We start from the raw sequence: 13,035 nt of genomic DNA, 5'->3' as shown, positions 1-13,035 counted from the left end.
AATAATTTAATAATTTTGACATTTCCAGTATATTTCGAAAATTAAACATTAAATTAAAATTTTGATGCCAAATCTCTTACAAAAAGTAACACTTATAATAATTTCCTACCACACAAAACTTACACACGAGTAACGGATGTAACGCCTCGTAACACCTGTACCTTTTAAAAATGCAACACATGTGACATTTTGTAACACCTAGAGCTTACAAAGAAGTTATGCATGTAACGATTTGTAACATTTATAATTAACAAAAGACCAATTTGAAGTAACGAATATAACACTTCGTATCGCTTCTAACTTACAGAACAATAACGCGTGTAACACTTCTTAACACATTCGTGCCGTAACTATCGGATCGGTTGGACGTAAATTCGACTTTCTCCAATCGTGTATTGAGTTGATTTTTTCCGTTATCAAGGGGGGGGCGCTGCGTATATATCGTTTATATATACATTAGAAACAGTGATATATATATATATATATATATATATATATATATATATATATATATATATATATATATATATATATATATATATATATATATATATATAAAATTGCCTGACCTTCCCCCAGATGATCAGATGGATGCTTCTGATGGCAATAAATCTCGCATTAGAAGCTATCCCGATGCTTGCACTCCCGGCCGGACCGTTTGCGGTTTACATCCGGACCAAAGCCAATGGAAAAAAATTAAACCTCCTTAGACTATCAAAGGACTTGACCTCGCGATATAATACAGTACAAAAAATTGAAAAAGTACGCCCGGACAAGCCAGTGCAAAACAAGCTAATGAGATTAAATGTGTGAGTTTTTCACGTTAAATGTGAACTTTTCACGCGGGAGTATCGCGTATACGTACCAGCTCGCGAAGTCGGGATAGACGGCGTGATCACCGATCCGAGTCTGACTTGCGAGGACGTTCTTAAGCATGGGGTAGACGGTTTTAAAAACCCCCTACTCAAGAACGTTAAGATACTGGATTGCAAGCAATTGCGTTCAGTATCGACCGCTGAGGATGGGACTAAGTCCTATATCCCATCAGACTCGTATCGGGTGACTTTTGCTGGCTCGGTTTTGCCTAATTACGTCCTCCTGGACCGAGTTCGTTAACCTGTTCGCCTTTTTGTGCCGCGGGTCATGAACTGCACCAATTGCAAACAATTGGGACATACAGCAACCCATTGATGCATTCCAAACGCTCATTTGCGGAAATATTGAAATATGCTACGCCACCTACCGAACACCCTTACGCTTACTTGTCAACTGACGAGAGCGAATATGATGACCCCCTCGAAGGTACATCTTCGGCTATCCCTCATAGCTCATCAATCAGAAAGAGGAGAAATATATCCTCTCATAAGCTCCCTAGTAAGGGTTCGAAGATGTCTTCAGAGGGGGCTCCTAAAACTACAGCAACAGGAAGTGGTGCCAAAAAACCGGAGAAAAAAGCTCCAGGTTTTGGAAAATTAAATTCAGTGCAAGAATTTCCACCCTTTCCTGGGACTTCAAAACCCCCGAAAGTCCCTAAAAATCAATCAGAAAATTTACCAAATACTGAGTTTTTTAAATTCTCTGATATCGTGGACTGGATCATGACTGCCTCCAATATTTCAGAACCTCTTAAAAGTCTATGAATGGCTTTCATTCCTACAGTTAAAACATTTTTGAAGCTATTGACTGCAAAATGGCCCCTTCTTTCAGCGATCGTATTCTTCGATGGCTAAGTCACCCCCCGAGGTCACGGATACAATTACTGTTATTCAGTGGAATTGCAAAAGTATCATCCCAAAAATAGACCCTTTCAAACAATTAGTAAACAATCTGCATTTGCATTGTGCGAAACTTGGCTAACTTCTGAAATACCCTTAAACTTCCACGATTTTAACATTATTCGTCTGGGTCGAGATGATCCCTTTGGAGGAGTACTTTTGGGGACCAAAAAGTGCTATCCTTTCTATCGCATTATCCTCCCATCGATACATACGCACATACACACACACATACACACACAGACATTTTGCGTACTCGACGAACTGAGTCTAATGGTATATGACACTCGGCCCTCCGGGCCTCGGTTCAAAAGTCGGTTTTCACTGTGATTGCATAACCTTTCTATGTGAGAAAGGCAAAAAGTAACGAATGTAACGCTTCGTAACGTCTATAACAAAAATTAACGTAACGCCTGTAACGCTGCGTAACGTCTATAACTAACAGAAAAATAACGCATGTAACGCTTCGTTACGCCTATAATTTACAAAACACAAACATTTGTCATGCTTCGTAACGCCAGTACCTCACTAAAAAACCTGTTTTAATTCACCTAGTGGTGTAATGATGCCTTTCTCATGTACATATAATATTGTGGTATTCTATTCAAAATTTTTCTCTTCGATTTTTGAAAGAAACCAAGAGATTGTTTATGCATATCATACAGAATAAAACAGTGCTTTGATTGCGTAAGTCATACTTAAGAAAACGAAATGGGTTCACTATTATATGCACTTCCGGACCGGAACCCGACAACCGGTATAATCAAAGTCGGTTCGTACGGCCACCAACTAACATGACATACAAACTCTTCTAGTACGCACTCTTAATTACGATTTAAATGTTTGTTGCATCCGAAAATATTTGAAGTGACGGTGTACAATATTAAACACACTTTACCCTATAACTCCGGAACCGGAAGTCGGATCCGGATGAAATTCAGGAATTCCGTATGGGATCGGTAGACCTTTCATTTGAATCTAAGTTTGTGGAAATCGGTCAAACCATCGCTGAGCAAAGTGAGTGAGATCTATTTTGGTATATATGACCACTATTTCCGGTACTTCCGGAACCGGATACCGGGAACCAGGATAGCCGGAATCGGTTCGTTTAGTTGCCTACTGATAATGTCTATCGATTTGTGTAGTTTTGAGACCAGTTTAGGAATTTTTTTACGTTTTTTGTTTCGCCGGTTTATGTGACGGTGTACAATATTGGACACACTTTACCCTATATCCTTGGAACCGGAAGTCGGATCCGGATGAAATTCAGGAATTCTGTATGGGACTGGGAGACCTTTCATTTTAATCTAAGTTTGTCAAATCGGTTCAGCCATCTCCGAGAAAACCTAGTGAGATTATTTGACACACACACATACATACATACACACACACACTCACACACACAGACATTGCTCAGCTCGATGAACTGAGTCGAATGGTATATGACACTTGGCCCTCCGGGCCAATTTCCACTAGTCGGTTTTTCAAGTGATTGCATAACCTTTCTATATGAGAAAGGCAAAACCTGTTTTAATCTACCTAGTGGTGTAATGATGCCTTTCTCATATTACTCATATCATCATGAATATTACTGTGGAATTCGCTAAAACAACCGTTCATTGAATAGAAATAGGAAAGTTTGTTCAGACCAAATCTAACAAACTCTACAAATCCTGTTCACGCTCTAGTTCCGGAACCGGAAGTAGTATCTACAACAAATTTAGGAATTCCGTATGAAATTGTAAGACTTTTCCTTTGAACCTATGAGTTTGTGAAAATCGATGTGGCCATCTTGAAGGAAAGCCCATTTTTTGCAGTTTTTAATCACCATTTCCAATTCCTCCAAAACCGGATTGAGATGACCGGAATAGCCGAAGTTGGTTTGTTTTCCAGCAATAAATATGACCTACAAATTGGAACAGTTTTAAACCTAGTTAAACCTAGACTAGAGCTCTATTTCGATTTAACCAATTAAACGAAATCTAACAAACGAAGCGAACCTGCGTTTCTGTTACTTCTGCATATGTAAGTCAAGCTAAGCAGCATGAATCAGCAGCATAAAACATGTAGTAGGATTATTACTTTTATTATTATTATTAACATCATTACACCACCGGCACGGTATTACTGCTAAATTGGATGTGAAAATTGCATATTTTTTCAAGTAAATTTGAATTCAATGACATTCGTTTATTCTTTCAATCGCACTTATCATAGAATAGCTAAAATTTTTATCAACCTCAGAACCGTCTTTTATCAATATCACACACCATTAGCAGTCATCTGTAACCGTTTCGATTCCCTCATCGCCCTGTAACTGCGGAACCGGATGAAATTTCACAGTATTTTTAAAGATAACATGAGCTTCAATTCAAATCATGATTTGTGAAAATCGGTTCAAACATCGTAGAGAAATCGAAGTGAGTTCTATTCTGGGAGTTTTCCTTCACCGCTTTCGGAGCTTCCGGAACAGAAAAAGAGGGGACCAGTAGTGCCGAATTAAGTTCTTATGCCAACAAACTAACAATCTCTGCAAACTAGAATCATTTTTCAGATAGTTTTATGGGATTTGTACCTGTTTTTGACCATCGTTTGTGAAAAATTACTAATGAAATTGTCTAATGTCCTGTCCTGTCCTGTCCTGTCCTGTCCTGTCCTGTCCTGTCCTGTCCTGTCCTGTCCTGTCCTGTCCTGTCCTGTCCTGTCCTGTCCTGTCCTGTCCTGTCCTGTCCTGTCCTGTCCTGTCCTGTCCTGTCCTGTCCTGTCCTGTCCTGTCCTGTCCTGTCCTGTCCTGTCCTGTCCTGTCCTGTCCTGTCCTGTCCTGTCCTGTCCTGTCCTGTCCTGTCCTGTCCTGTCCTGTCCTGTCCTGTCCTGTCCTGTCCTGTCCTGTCCTGTCCTGTCCTGTCCTGTCCTGTCCTGTCCTGTCCTGTCCTGTCCTGTCCTGTCCTGTCCTGTCCTGTCCTGTCCTGTCCTGTCCTGTCCTGTCCTGTCCTGTCCTGTCCTGTCCTGTCCTGTCCTGTCCTGTCCTGTCCTGTCCTGTCCTGTCCTGTCCTGTCCTGTCCTGTCCTGTCCTGTCCTGTCCTGTCCTGTCCTGTCCTGTCCTGTCCTGTCCTGTCCTGTCCTGTCCTGTCCTGTCCTGTCCTGTCCTGTCCTGTCCTGTCCTGTCCTGTCCTGTCCTGTCCTGTCCTGTCCTGTCCTGTCCTGTCCTGTCCTGTCCTGTCCTGTCCTGTCCTGTCCTGTCCTGTCCTGTCCTGTCCTGTCCTGTCCTGTCCTGTCCTGTCCTGTCCTGTCCTGTCCTGTCCTGTCCTGTCCTGTCCTGTCCTGTCCTGTCCTGTCCTGTCCTGTCCTGTCCTGTCCTGTCCTGTCCTGTCCTGTCCTGTCCTGTCCTGTCCTGTCCTGTTCTGTCTTTCCTATCGCGTTTCCTGAAAACCAATTTTTCGAAGTCCGTGAACACGATTTAAAATTTAGCGTAAGATCGCGTTTTTTGCTTAAATATGCCACGAACTGATAAAAAATCAAAATAATAGAGAACTAGAGAACGACGGAGGTGGAGAAATAGCCCGTACTTTAAGTAAATTCAAGAACATTTTTGATGTCAGATAATTCTACGCCGAGTTATCGTGTTCAAAAGAGGTTTTGGGAAATGTTCTGTTACCGCCTTATTTTTCAATATTAAAATACGGAGTTAGTAGTAGACGGAAATTTATTCTTTAAATGATGCTTTATAATGTTAAAATAATTTGAATAAATTTGCTTAAGCTGTTTCTCCGTAAAAAATTATAATAAAAGTGATTTTTGATTCAAATTATCCCTTACTCCCCCCTTAATTCATTAATGAATGCGTTAATATCAGCGGATTCCTAATCGGTAACAAGCATTTTAGTATTTATTGTGATTTATACAGAGGTAAAGTTGTTTGATGAATCTCGGAACAATAGAGTCGTTCATAGAATAACTATTTTATACTACTGCAGGTCTGAAATGAGTAAGACGTTCCCTTCTAACAAACAAACCATCAGGCGGGTTTAAGCTGGTACAGCGAAATTCTTTATTATATGGCCGGATGTTCTTGCTGGAAGGCGCCGGGACCTCAAAACCTATTTTGGCCTTCTTAACAGCAATTATATGAAAGCTATCTGATAATCAAATTCGGATCTACTGTAAGTCTACCCGCATACACTGGTAATGCCTTGAACTGATGGTGGCTTCACACATACATACATACACATACTAAGTATTTTATGCTCTTGTTAATTTGATAAAGATCTTGATCACTAAAAGAAGAACGGTTCGTCGAACATGCGCATTGTTTTGTCTCAGCGGAATTACTCATTATAAAAACTAGACTTCTTTCCAGTCTAATTACAACCTGCAAAGTCGATATTCGCTATGGTCTTTCAACTGATAGAAGTATTCATTCTTATGAGTTTTGTAACAATTCCACAATAATTTAATTAATGGATGAAGTTTCTTCCATGCACACAAACTATCTGACTAAATCGGTCTGCTAATAGGTGCTGGGCCTGGATCATAAATCTTAGAAAATAAATACAGCTCTTTTTTTCAAGACAAGGCCGCAGGAAAAGATAAAACACATCATAAAATCGTTTACGTCTGAAAATTTAAAATATCGAAATACTCTCCCTCATTTTCCACGAGAATTTGACCGCCAAAAGTTTCCCTCCAATGAACAAACAGTATTTAATCACCAAGAAATACATTTCGCCATTCATTTAGAGCTTAATTCTGAAACTCCATTAATACTACGGATTAAAACGCACTTCGACGTCAAACCCGTATCTGTTATTTGAAAATAATCCGGTTTGACTTGTTCAGTGAGTTGGAATGTGTCAGTGGCTAAAGTAATTTAATCCACTTCTCGGTTTGAATCAATTTGTTGGAGTGATTCATATTCCATTCGTTCTGTCCGATGTTTGTACCATGCAGAACAAATTCAGTATTCAGCTTTACTACTTCCTGTGCCATAACAGTTGCGAATGTGGCGTGTTATTCTACAAAAACTTACTAGAATTTGCTATTATTTAACACTGCTGAAGCATGCAAATAAATGATTTCGTTGTGTGAATCCCACTCAGTGTGATTCATGCGTTTATCTCACTTCGTTGGAATCCCTCAGATGCACTGGATGGTTGTGAATAGATTGTATTTCATGGGTATTGCATCATGTGTTCGAACAATAAAAGTCAGTTTGAAATAAAGATTAAGAAAGTACCGTACATTTTGATCACTTACACATTGGTGCAAAGATTAACGATGAAGCAATAAAAATGTGCTGTTGACGAGTGACAAATATTAAACAAACAGAATAATTAAAATGCTTGTCGCAATTACTTGAAATGATTACAATCAATCATTAAAAAACACCCAACTCTGGTGACAAGATTGAAACAGATAATCTCATTCGAATGATGTTTTACCCTACCGTACCCGCCACAGTGCGCGAAACAATCAACGCAAAACCAAACGCCCCAGCAGCGCGTTATCTACAATGACTAGGCGTAGTTGGCGTTGCGTCGTGTTCGTTCGTCGTGGCGCGTCTCCTTCGATTGGGTTCGAAAACAGTGTATGTTTTCACTCGGAACGCGACCGACGTGTGACATTCTATACTGTCGTTCGAAAGAATTTGTTTGTTTTCGATTGTTTACTTGTGTCAGCTATTAACAACAAGATGACAGCCAGCTCGTCGACACCCGCAGCTGGATCCAACAGTGCAGCGGTAAGGATTCCACCGGAGCCAACTCAAGCCGTGAACATTCGAAGTAAGTTTCTATTAGCTGTTGGCAACGGATTGTATGGTTACAATTTCTCAATTTCTGTCAGAAAAGCTAATTCCCGACTGTTGACTGTCTATTTTTTTTTGCGAACATTCAATGAATCGTTTATCTTTTTAATTATAATCAAGTAATGGTGCAATTCTGATAACAGAAATTATCTTTCCATTATTGTTCAGCCTTATCGACTCTTCAAGCACTTCAAGTGCATGTTCTTCCGAACATGTATCAACAGCAATTGTTATGTTCCCAAAGCTTATCAAAATTTATTAATATACCATAATGAATATAGGATTCCATTTTACACAAATTCTCTCGTCACACATAGGACATACATGCGATTATAAGCAATATATTCCGATACCTAACACAGACTTTCTTCGACATTCTGTAAACAAATAAAAACTTGGGTTCAAATTGTAATGAAACATTGTTTTCGTTGAACTAATTTCTAACGGGAATTTAGGTAGATTTATTCGGGTCCATTCGGAATATTTCGAGTAATTTACAAAAGTGTACTTCAACACTGAAATACACCTACTTTTGTGGAATTTGACATTTCTGTTTCAACAGACTTCACAGTCGATTCTCATTGCGTCGCTACTACTACGATTCTACTCACACTATGAATCCTTCCAGATTTGGGCTCGAACATACGACAACTGACTTGTTAGATCAGCACCCTGTGCATCGAACCGCCAACTCAGGCTAATGATCTCATAATAGTTTGCAAATAAACCTAAGCTAATCGGAACTCGTAGAGCCAAAATTAAATTAGTTAAAAGGTTTGTCTGTTACGTCACTTATACCATAATATCTTCGGAACAGGAAGTATCCATAATCTTCATACTCGGCCAGTAACCCACAGTTTGTCGGTTATGTCTTTTATACCATTATATCTACAAAACCGAAACAGACTGCTATTTGATCTTCGAACTAGATCAATAACCTGATAGTGGCTTTCAAATGAAGCTAAGCTTGCTGAAATCACTTACCATCCAATTATAAATCCACCTATAAATCCACCTATAAATTTAGAAGCTTTAATAGACATCGGTAGGGTCATTTCGCCGCTATCATCTGTCATCGATATTCTATCAAATATTCAGCTTGATACCTGGACATTTGTAAAATTTTCGTTGTATTGAGTACACCTGCGATTATGCGTGTCCTCGATTTTGTACAATTTTCAAAATCAAATTGAATTTGCAAAAACGATTTTGCATTAAATTTGGCGTTAAAAACAGTTTCAATGGTGCGACTACATAGCAAAGGTTAGAAGAGTGTTTCGGCAACGATACTCTGAAGAAAATAGTCGTTTATCAGTGGCACGAACGTTTCAGAAGTGGCCGGGAGGCTGTGAATGATAATGAGAGAAGCGGTAGGCCATCGACATCAACAAAATAAAAGGAATGAATACCGTATACCGCAAATTAACAATTACAAGTATTATTCGGACGTTATTAGACGTTTGCGTGAAGCAATTTGCCGAAAACAGACCAGATTGGTGCCCAAACAATTCGTGGATCTGGGACGGGTATAGCGTGATGGGTAAGTCGATGCTTTTCACGCAGCCCGCCTGTGTTCGATTCCCAACCCCACACATAGGGTCAGAAAGTTTTTCTGGCCCGAAGAGGCGAATGATAATCGAAACAACAAAAAACTCATGTAATTTTGCACGATAACGCACCGTCACAAAATGCCGTCGTTTATCCGTGAACATTTGGCTAAAACCAAACGAATACCATTCAGCAACTACCGAATTCACCTGATTTGGCCCCCTTCGATTTTTTCCTATTCGCTCCATTCAAGAAACCGCTCCGAGGAATGCGTTTCAGAACCCAAATGAGATTATGGAAAAATCGCAGATGGCTCTGATGGCCATACCGAAAACTGAATATAGAAAATGTGTCGAGTTTCTGAATATATTCCGGGAACTTTTCGATCAAATTCAATTATGACAAAACTATCGTAAATGCAATGTAATATTGCGTTCAATCCTTGCGGTCTAACGGATGAAAAATAACACTATTTTTGCGAAAGTTTTTTAGAGCTATCGTTCCAAAAAATATTTTTTTTTTCATAATAAAAAGCATCCTAGGTGACGAACAAAGGACTACGATTGGAAGCTTGGCACATGGAACTGCATGATGAGCTTCAAATCCGCGACTTGGATGTCGTAGCACTTGCAGCTGTGGCACAACCAGGGTTCTAGGAAATGGATTTGTAGTGTTGGGCAAGACGCGTATTGAAGATCAAGGGCCGTTTCTTCAATTACAGCATCATTAACGTGCACTGTCCACATGAGACGAGACCCGATGGCGAGAAGGAAGCACTTTACGCGCAGTTGTAACGAATCTACGACAGCTGTTCACGGCGGAATGTTGAACTCGTCATCAGCGACATGAAAGCTCAGGTAACAGATCGGCTGAAAAGTTCGTATCGTTTCTATGAGAGGGCGCCACTAGAATTAAATCCATACCATTTTCAGTTAGTACCAACCTTCAAAAGATACGTGTATAAATTTGACAGCTGTCTGATTATTAGTTTGTGAGATATTGCATTTTGAGTGAAGCTACTTTTGTTATTATGAAAAAATGGAAAAAAAGGAATTTCGCGTGATGATGAAACACTACTTTTTGATGAAAAAAAGTGCCGCCGATACCAAAAAATGGCTTCATGAGTGTTATCCAGACTCTGCACCGGGCGAAGCAACAATTCGTAAGTGGTTTGCAAAATTTCGTACTGGTCATATGAGCATCGAAGACGATGAACGCAGTGGACGTCCAAAAGAGGCTGTTACCGATGAAAACGTGAAAAAAATCCACAGAATGATTTTCAATGACCGTAAAGTGAAGTTGATCGAGATAGCTGATACCCTAAAGATATCAAAGGAACGTGTTGGACATATTATTCACGAATATTTGGATATGAGAAAGCTTTGTGCAAAATGGGTGCCGCGTGAGCTCACAATCGATCAAAAACAACAACGAATTGAATTGTTGAAATTGAATGAATTGGGCTTCAAATTGCTCCCTCATCCACCGTATTCTCCAGATTTGGCCCCCAGTGACTTTTCTGTTCTCAGACCTCAAGAGAATGCTCGCTGGTAAAAAATTTAGAAGCAATGAAGAGGTAATCGCTGAAACTGAGGCCTATTTTGAGGCAAAGGAAAAATCGTACTACAAAAATGGTATCGAAAAGTTGGAAGATCTCTATAATCGCTGTATCGCCTCTGATGGCAATTATGTTGAATAATAAAAACGAATTTTGGCAAAAAAATGTGTGTTTCTATTAAACGATACGAACTTTTCAGCCGAACTGTTAGGCCCGTGATCGGGCTGGAGAGCCTGCACGCAGCAACAAACGACAACGGCCAACGATGCGTGAACTTTGCAGCCTCCCGATGAATGGTAGTTCGAAGCACCTTCTTCCCCGACTTAAAGACGGCTGGAGGAATATAAGGTCCACCGTGAGTAGCACTGCTTCAACCGTACTAGGTACGAGGTTATAGAATCGAAGAAAATGACTGGTTTGACGGCGAATGTCAGCAGTTGGTCCAAGAGAAGAATGCAGCAAGGGCGAGGATGCTGCAACACCGCACTAGAGCGAACGAGGAACGATACAGACAGGCGCGGAACCGACAGAGCACGGCTTTCCGGAGGAAAAAAAGCCACCAGGAAGACTAAGATCGCGAAGCGACGGAACAGCTGAAGAACAACAAAGCTGCGGACAATGACCAGTTACCAGGCGAGTTGTTCCAACAATGGAGGAAAGACACTGGCTAGAGCGCTGCACGGGATGATTTTTAAGATTTGGGAGGAAGAGATTCTACCGCAGGAATGGATTGATGGAGTGGTATGTCCCGTCTACAAAAAGGGTGAAGCTAAATTGTTGCAATTACCGCGCAATCACATTGATGAACGTCGCCTACAAGATACAATCCCAAATCCTTTGCCGTCGTCTATCACCAATATCTAAGGAATTCGTAGGGCCGTACCAAGTGGGATAGACAAGTACTCCAGAAGTGGCGTGAATACAACGTACCCACGTCCGAATATCTGGGACGCTATCGAGTCCCTTCGAATCTCGGAGAGGGCTACGTCAAGGTGATGGACTTTCTTGTATCTTGTTCAATATTGTCCTGGAAGGTGTGATTCGAAGAGCGAGGATCGACACGAGTGGCACGATCTTCCGAAAGTGCGTACAACTTTTTGGCTTCGCTGACGATATTGATATTATGGCACGTAACCTTGAGAAGATGACGGAAACCTACATCGGACTGAAAGCTGAAGCTAGGCGTATCGGACTGGCCATAAATGCGTCAAAAGCAAAATACATGAGAGGAAGAGGCTCTAGAGAAGAAACACTATGCCTCCCACCACGAATATTGATAGACGGTGACGGCCAATTGTTTTCTATGGCCACGAGACCTGGACTATGTTGATCGAAGACCATGTCTTAAGGATGTCGGACGACAGCCCAGAGAAAATGGTTCTTGAGTCTGATCTGACTGGTACAAGAAGAAGAAGAAGAAGAGGAGCGCAGCGGGTGGATCGATCAAGTGGAGGGTGATCTCCGAAGCATCCGTGCCTTGAGTGGCTGACGACGAGCAGCCATGGACTGAGTTATGCTGAGACTTTTAGGCCAGGCCAGGCCACGTCCTCGCCTTTTTGCCTTTCTTATATAGAAAGGCTATACAATCGCTGTGAAAACCAACTTTACAACCGAGACCAGGAGGGCCGAGTATCAAATACCATTCGACTCATCGAGATCACAAAGTGTCGGTCTGTGTGTATGTGTGTGTATGTATGTATGCATGTGTGTTTGTGATGTCACTCAATTTTCTCAGAGATGGCTGAACCGATTTCCACGAACTTAAATTCAAATGAAAGGACTTATGGTCCCATTTAAAGTTCCTGAGTTTCACTTGAATCCGCCATCCGGTTCTGGAATAACAGGGTGATATGCACCGCGAAAAAAAAATAGTCACTCATGTTTCTCAGAAAAGGTTGAACCTGTTTTCACAAACTTAGTTTCAAATGAATGGTCTTACGATCTAATACAATTTTCCTGAATTTCATTTGTATCCGACTTCCGGCATCGGAATTACTAGCAAATATGTGCAAATTTATTGAAAAATGCGCACTCAATTTTCTTGGAAATTTCTTAACCGATTTTCACAAACTGAGAAGCAAATGAAAGGTCTTGAAATTCTTTAAAAAGTACCCGAGAAGTTGATCCAGATCCGACTTTCGGTTCCGGTATTTCAGTGCGATTAGTGGAAATTTTCAATTTCATGAGTATTTTTTCGGAAGCGATAGCGAAAGAGGTGTACATTTTCATAAAACTTACTGCTAAATTGTTCTAGTTTGCAAATCTTGTTAGTTAGTGAATATATAAAAATACTTTGGGACTACTTGTCCCCGGTTTCCACTTCCGAAAGCACCGATAATAGTGAATAAAAT

General features: G+C 40.6%; 1 protein-coding gene across 3 annotated transcripts in view; it reads left to right on the top strand.

The window, feature by feature from the left end:
- The window catches only part of LOC131428293 (band 7 protein AGAP004871-like), a 106,412-nt gene that overhangs the window by 53,932 nt on the left and 39,445 nt on the right, over window positions 1-13,035 (top strand). The window contains exon 1 of one of the 3 annotated variants that reach the window (XM_058592122.1): window positions 7,351-7,555. The exons of the other annotated variants lie outside the window; for them this stretch is intronic. Coding sequence (XP_058448105.1) covers window positions 7,465-7,555 — 91 coding nt within the window. The 5' untranslated portion in view covers window positions 7,351-7,464. Of the gene's footprint in view, window positions 1-7,350; window positions 7,556-13,035 lie in introns of those variants that run through there. 3 annotated transcript variants of the gene reach the window in all.

Source organism: Malaya genurostris, chromosome 2 (genome assembly GCF_030247185.1).
Source record: "Malaya genurostris strain Urasoe2022 chromosome 2, Malgen_1.1, whole genome shotgun sequence".
Taxonomy (NCBI): Eukaryota; Metazoa; Arthropoda; class Insecta; order Diptera; family Culicidae; genus Malaya; species Malaya genurostris.
Note: the sequence above shows the minus strand (reverse complement) of the source record. Positions and strands in the feature narration are given on the sequence as shown.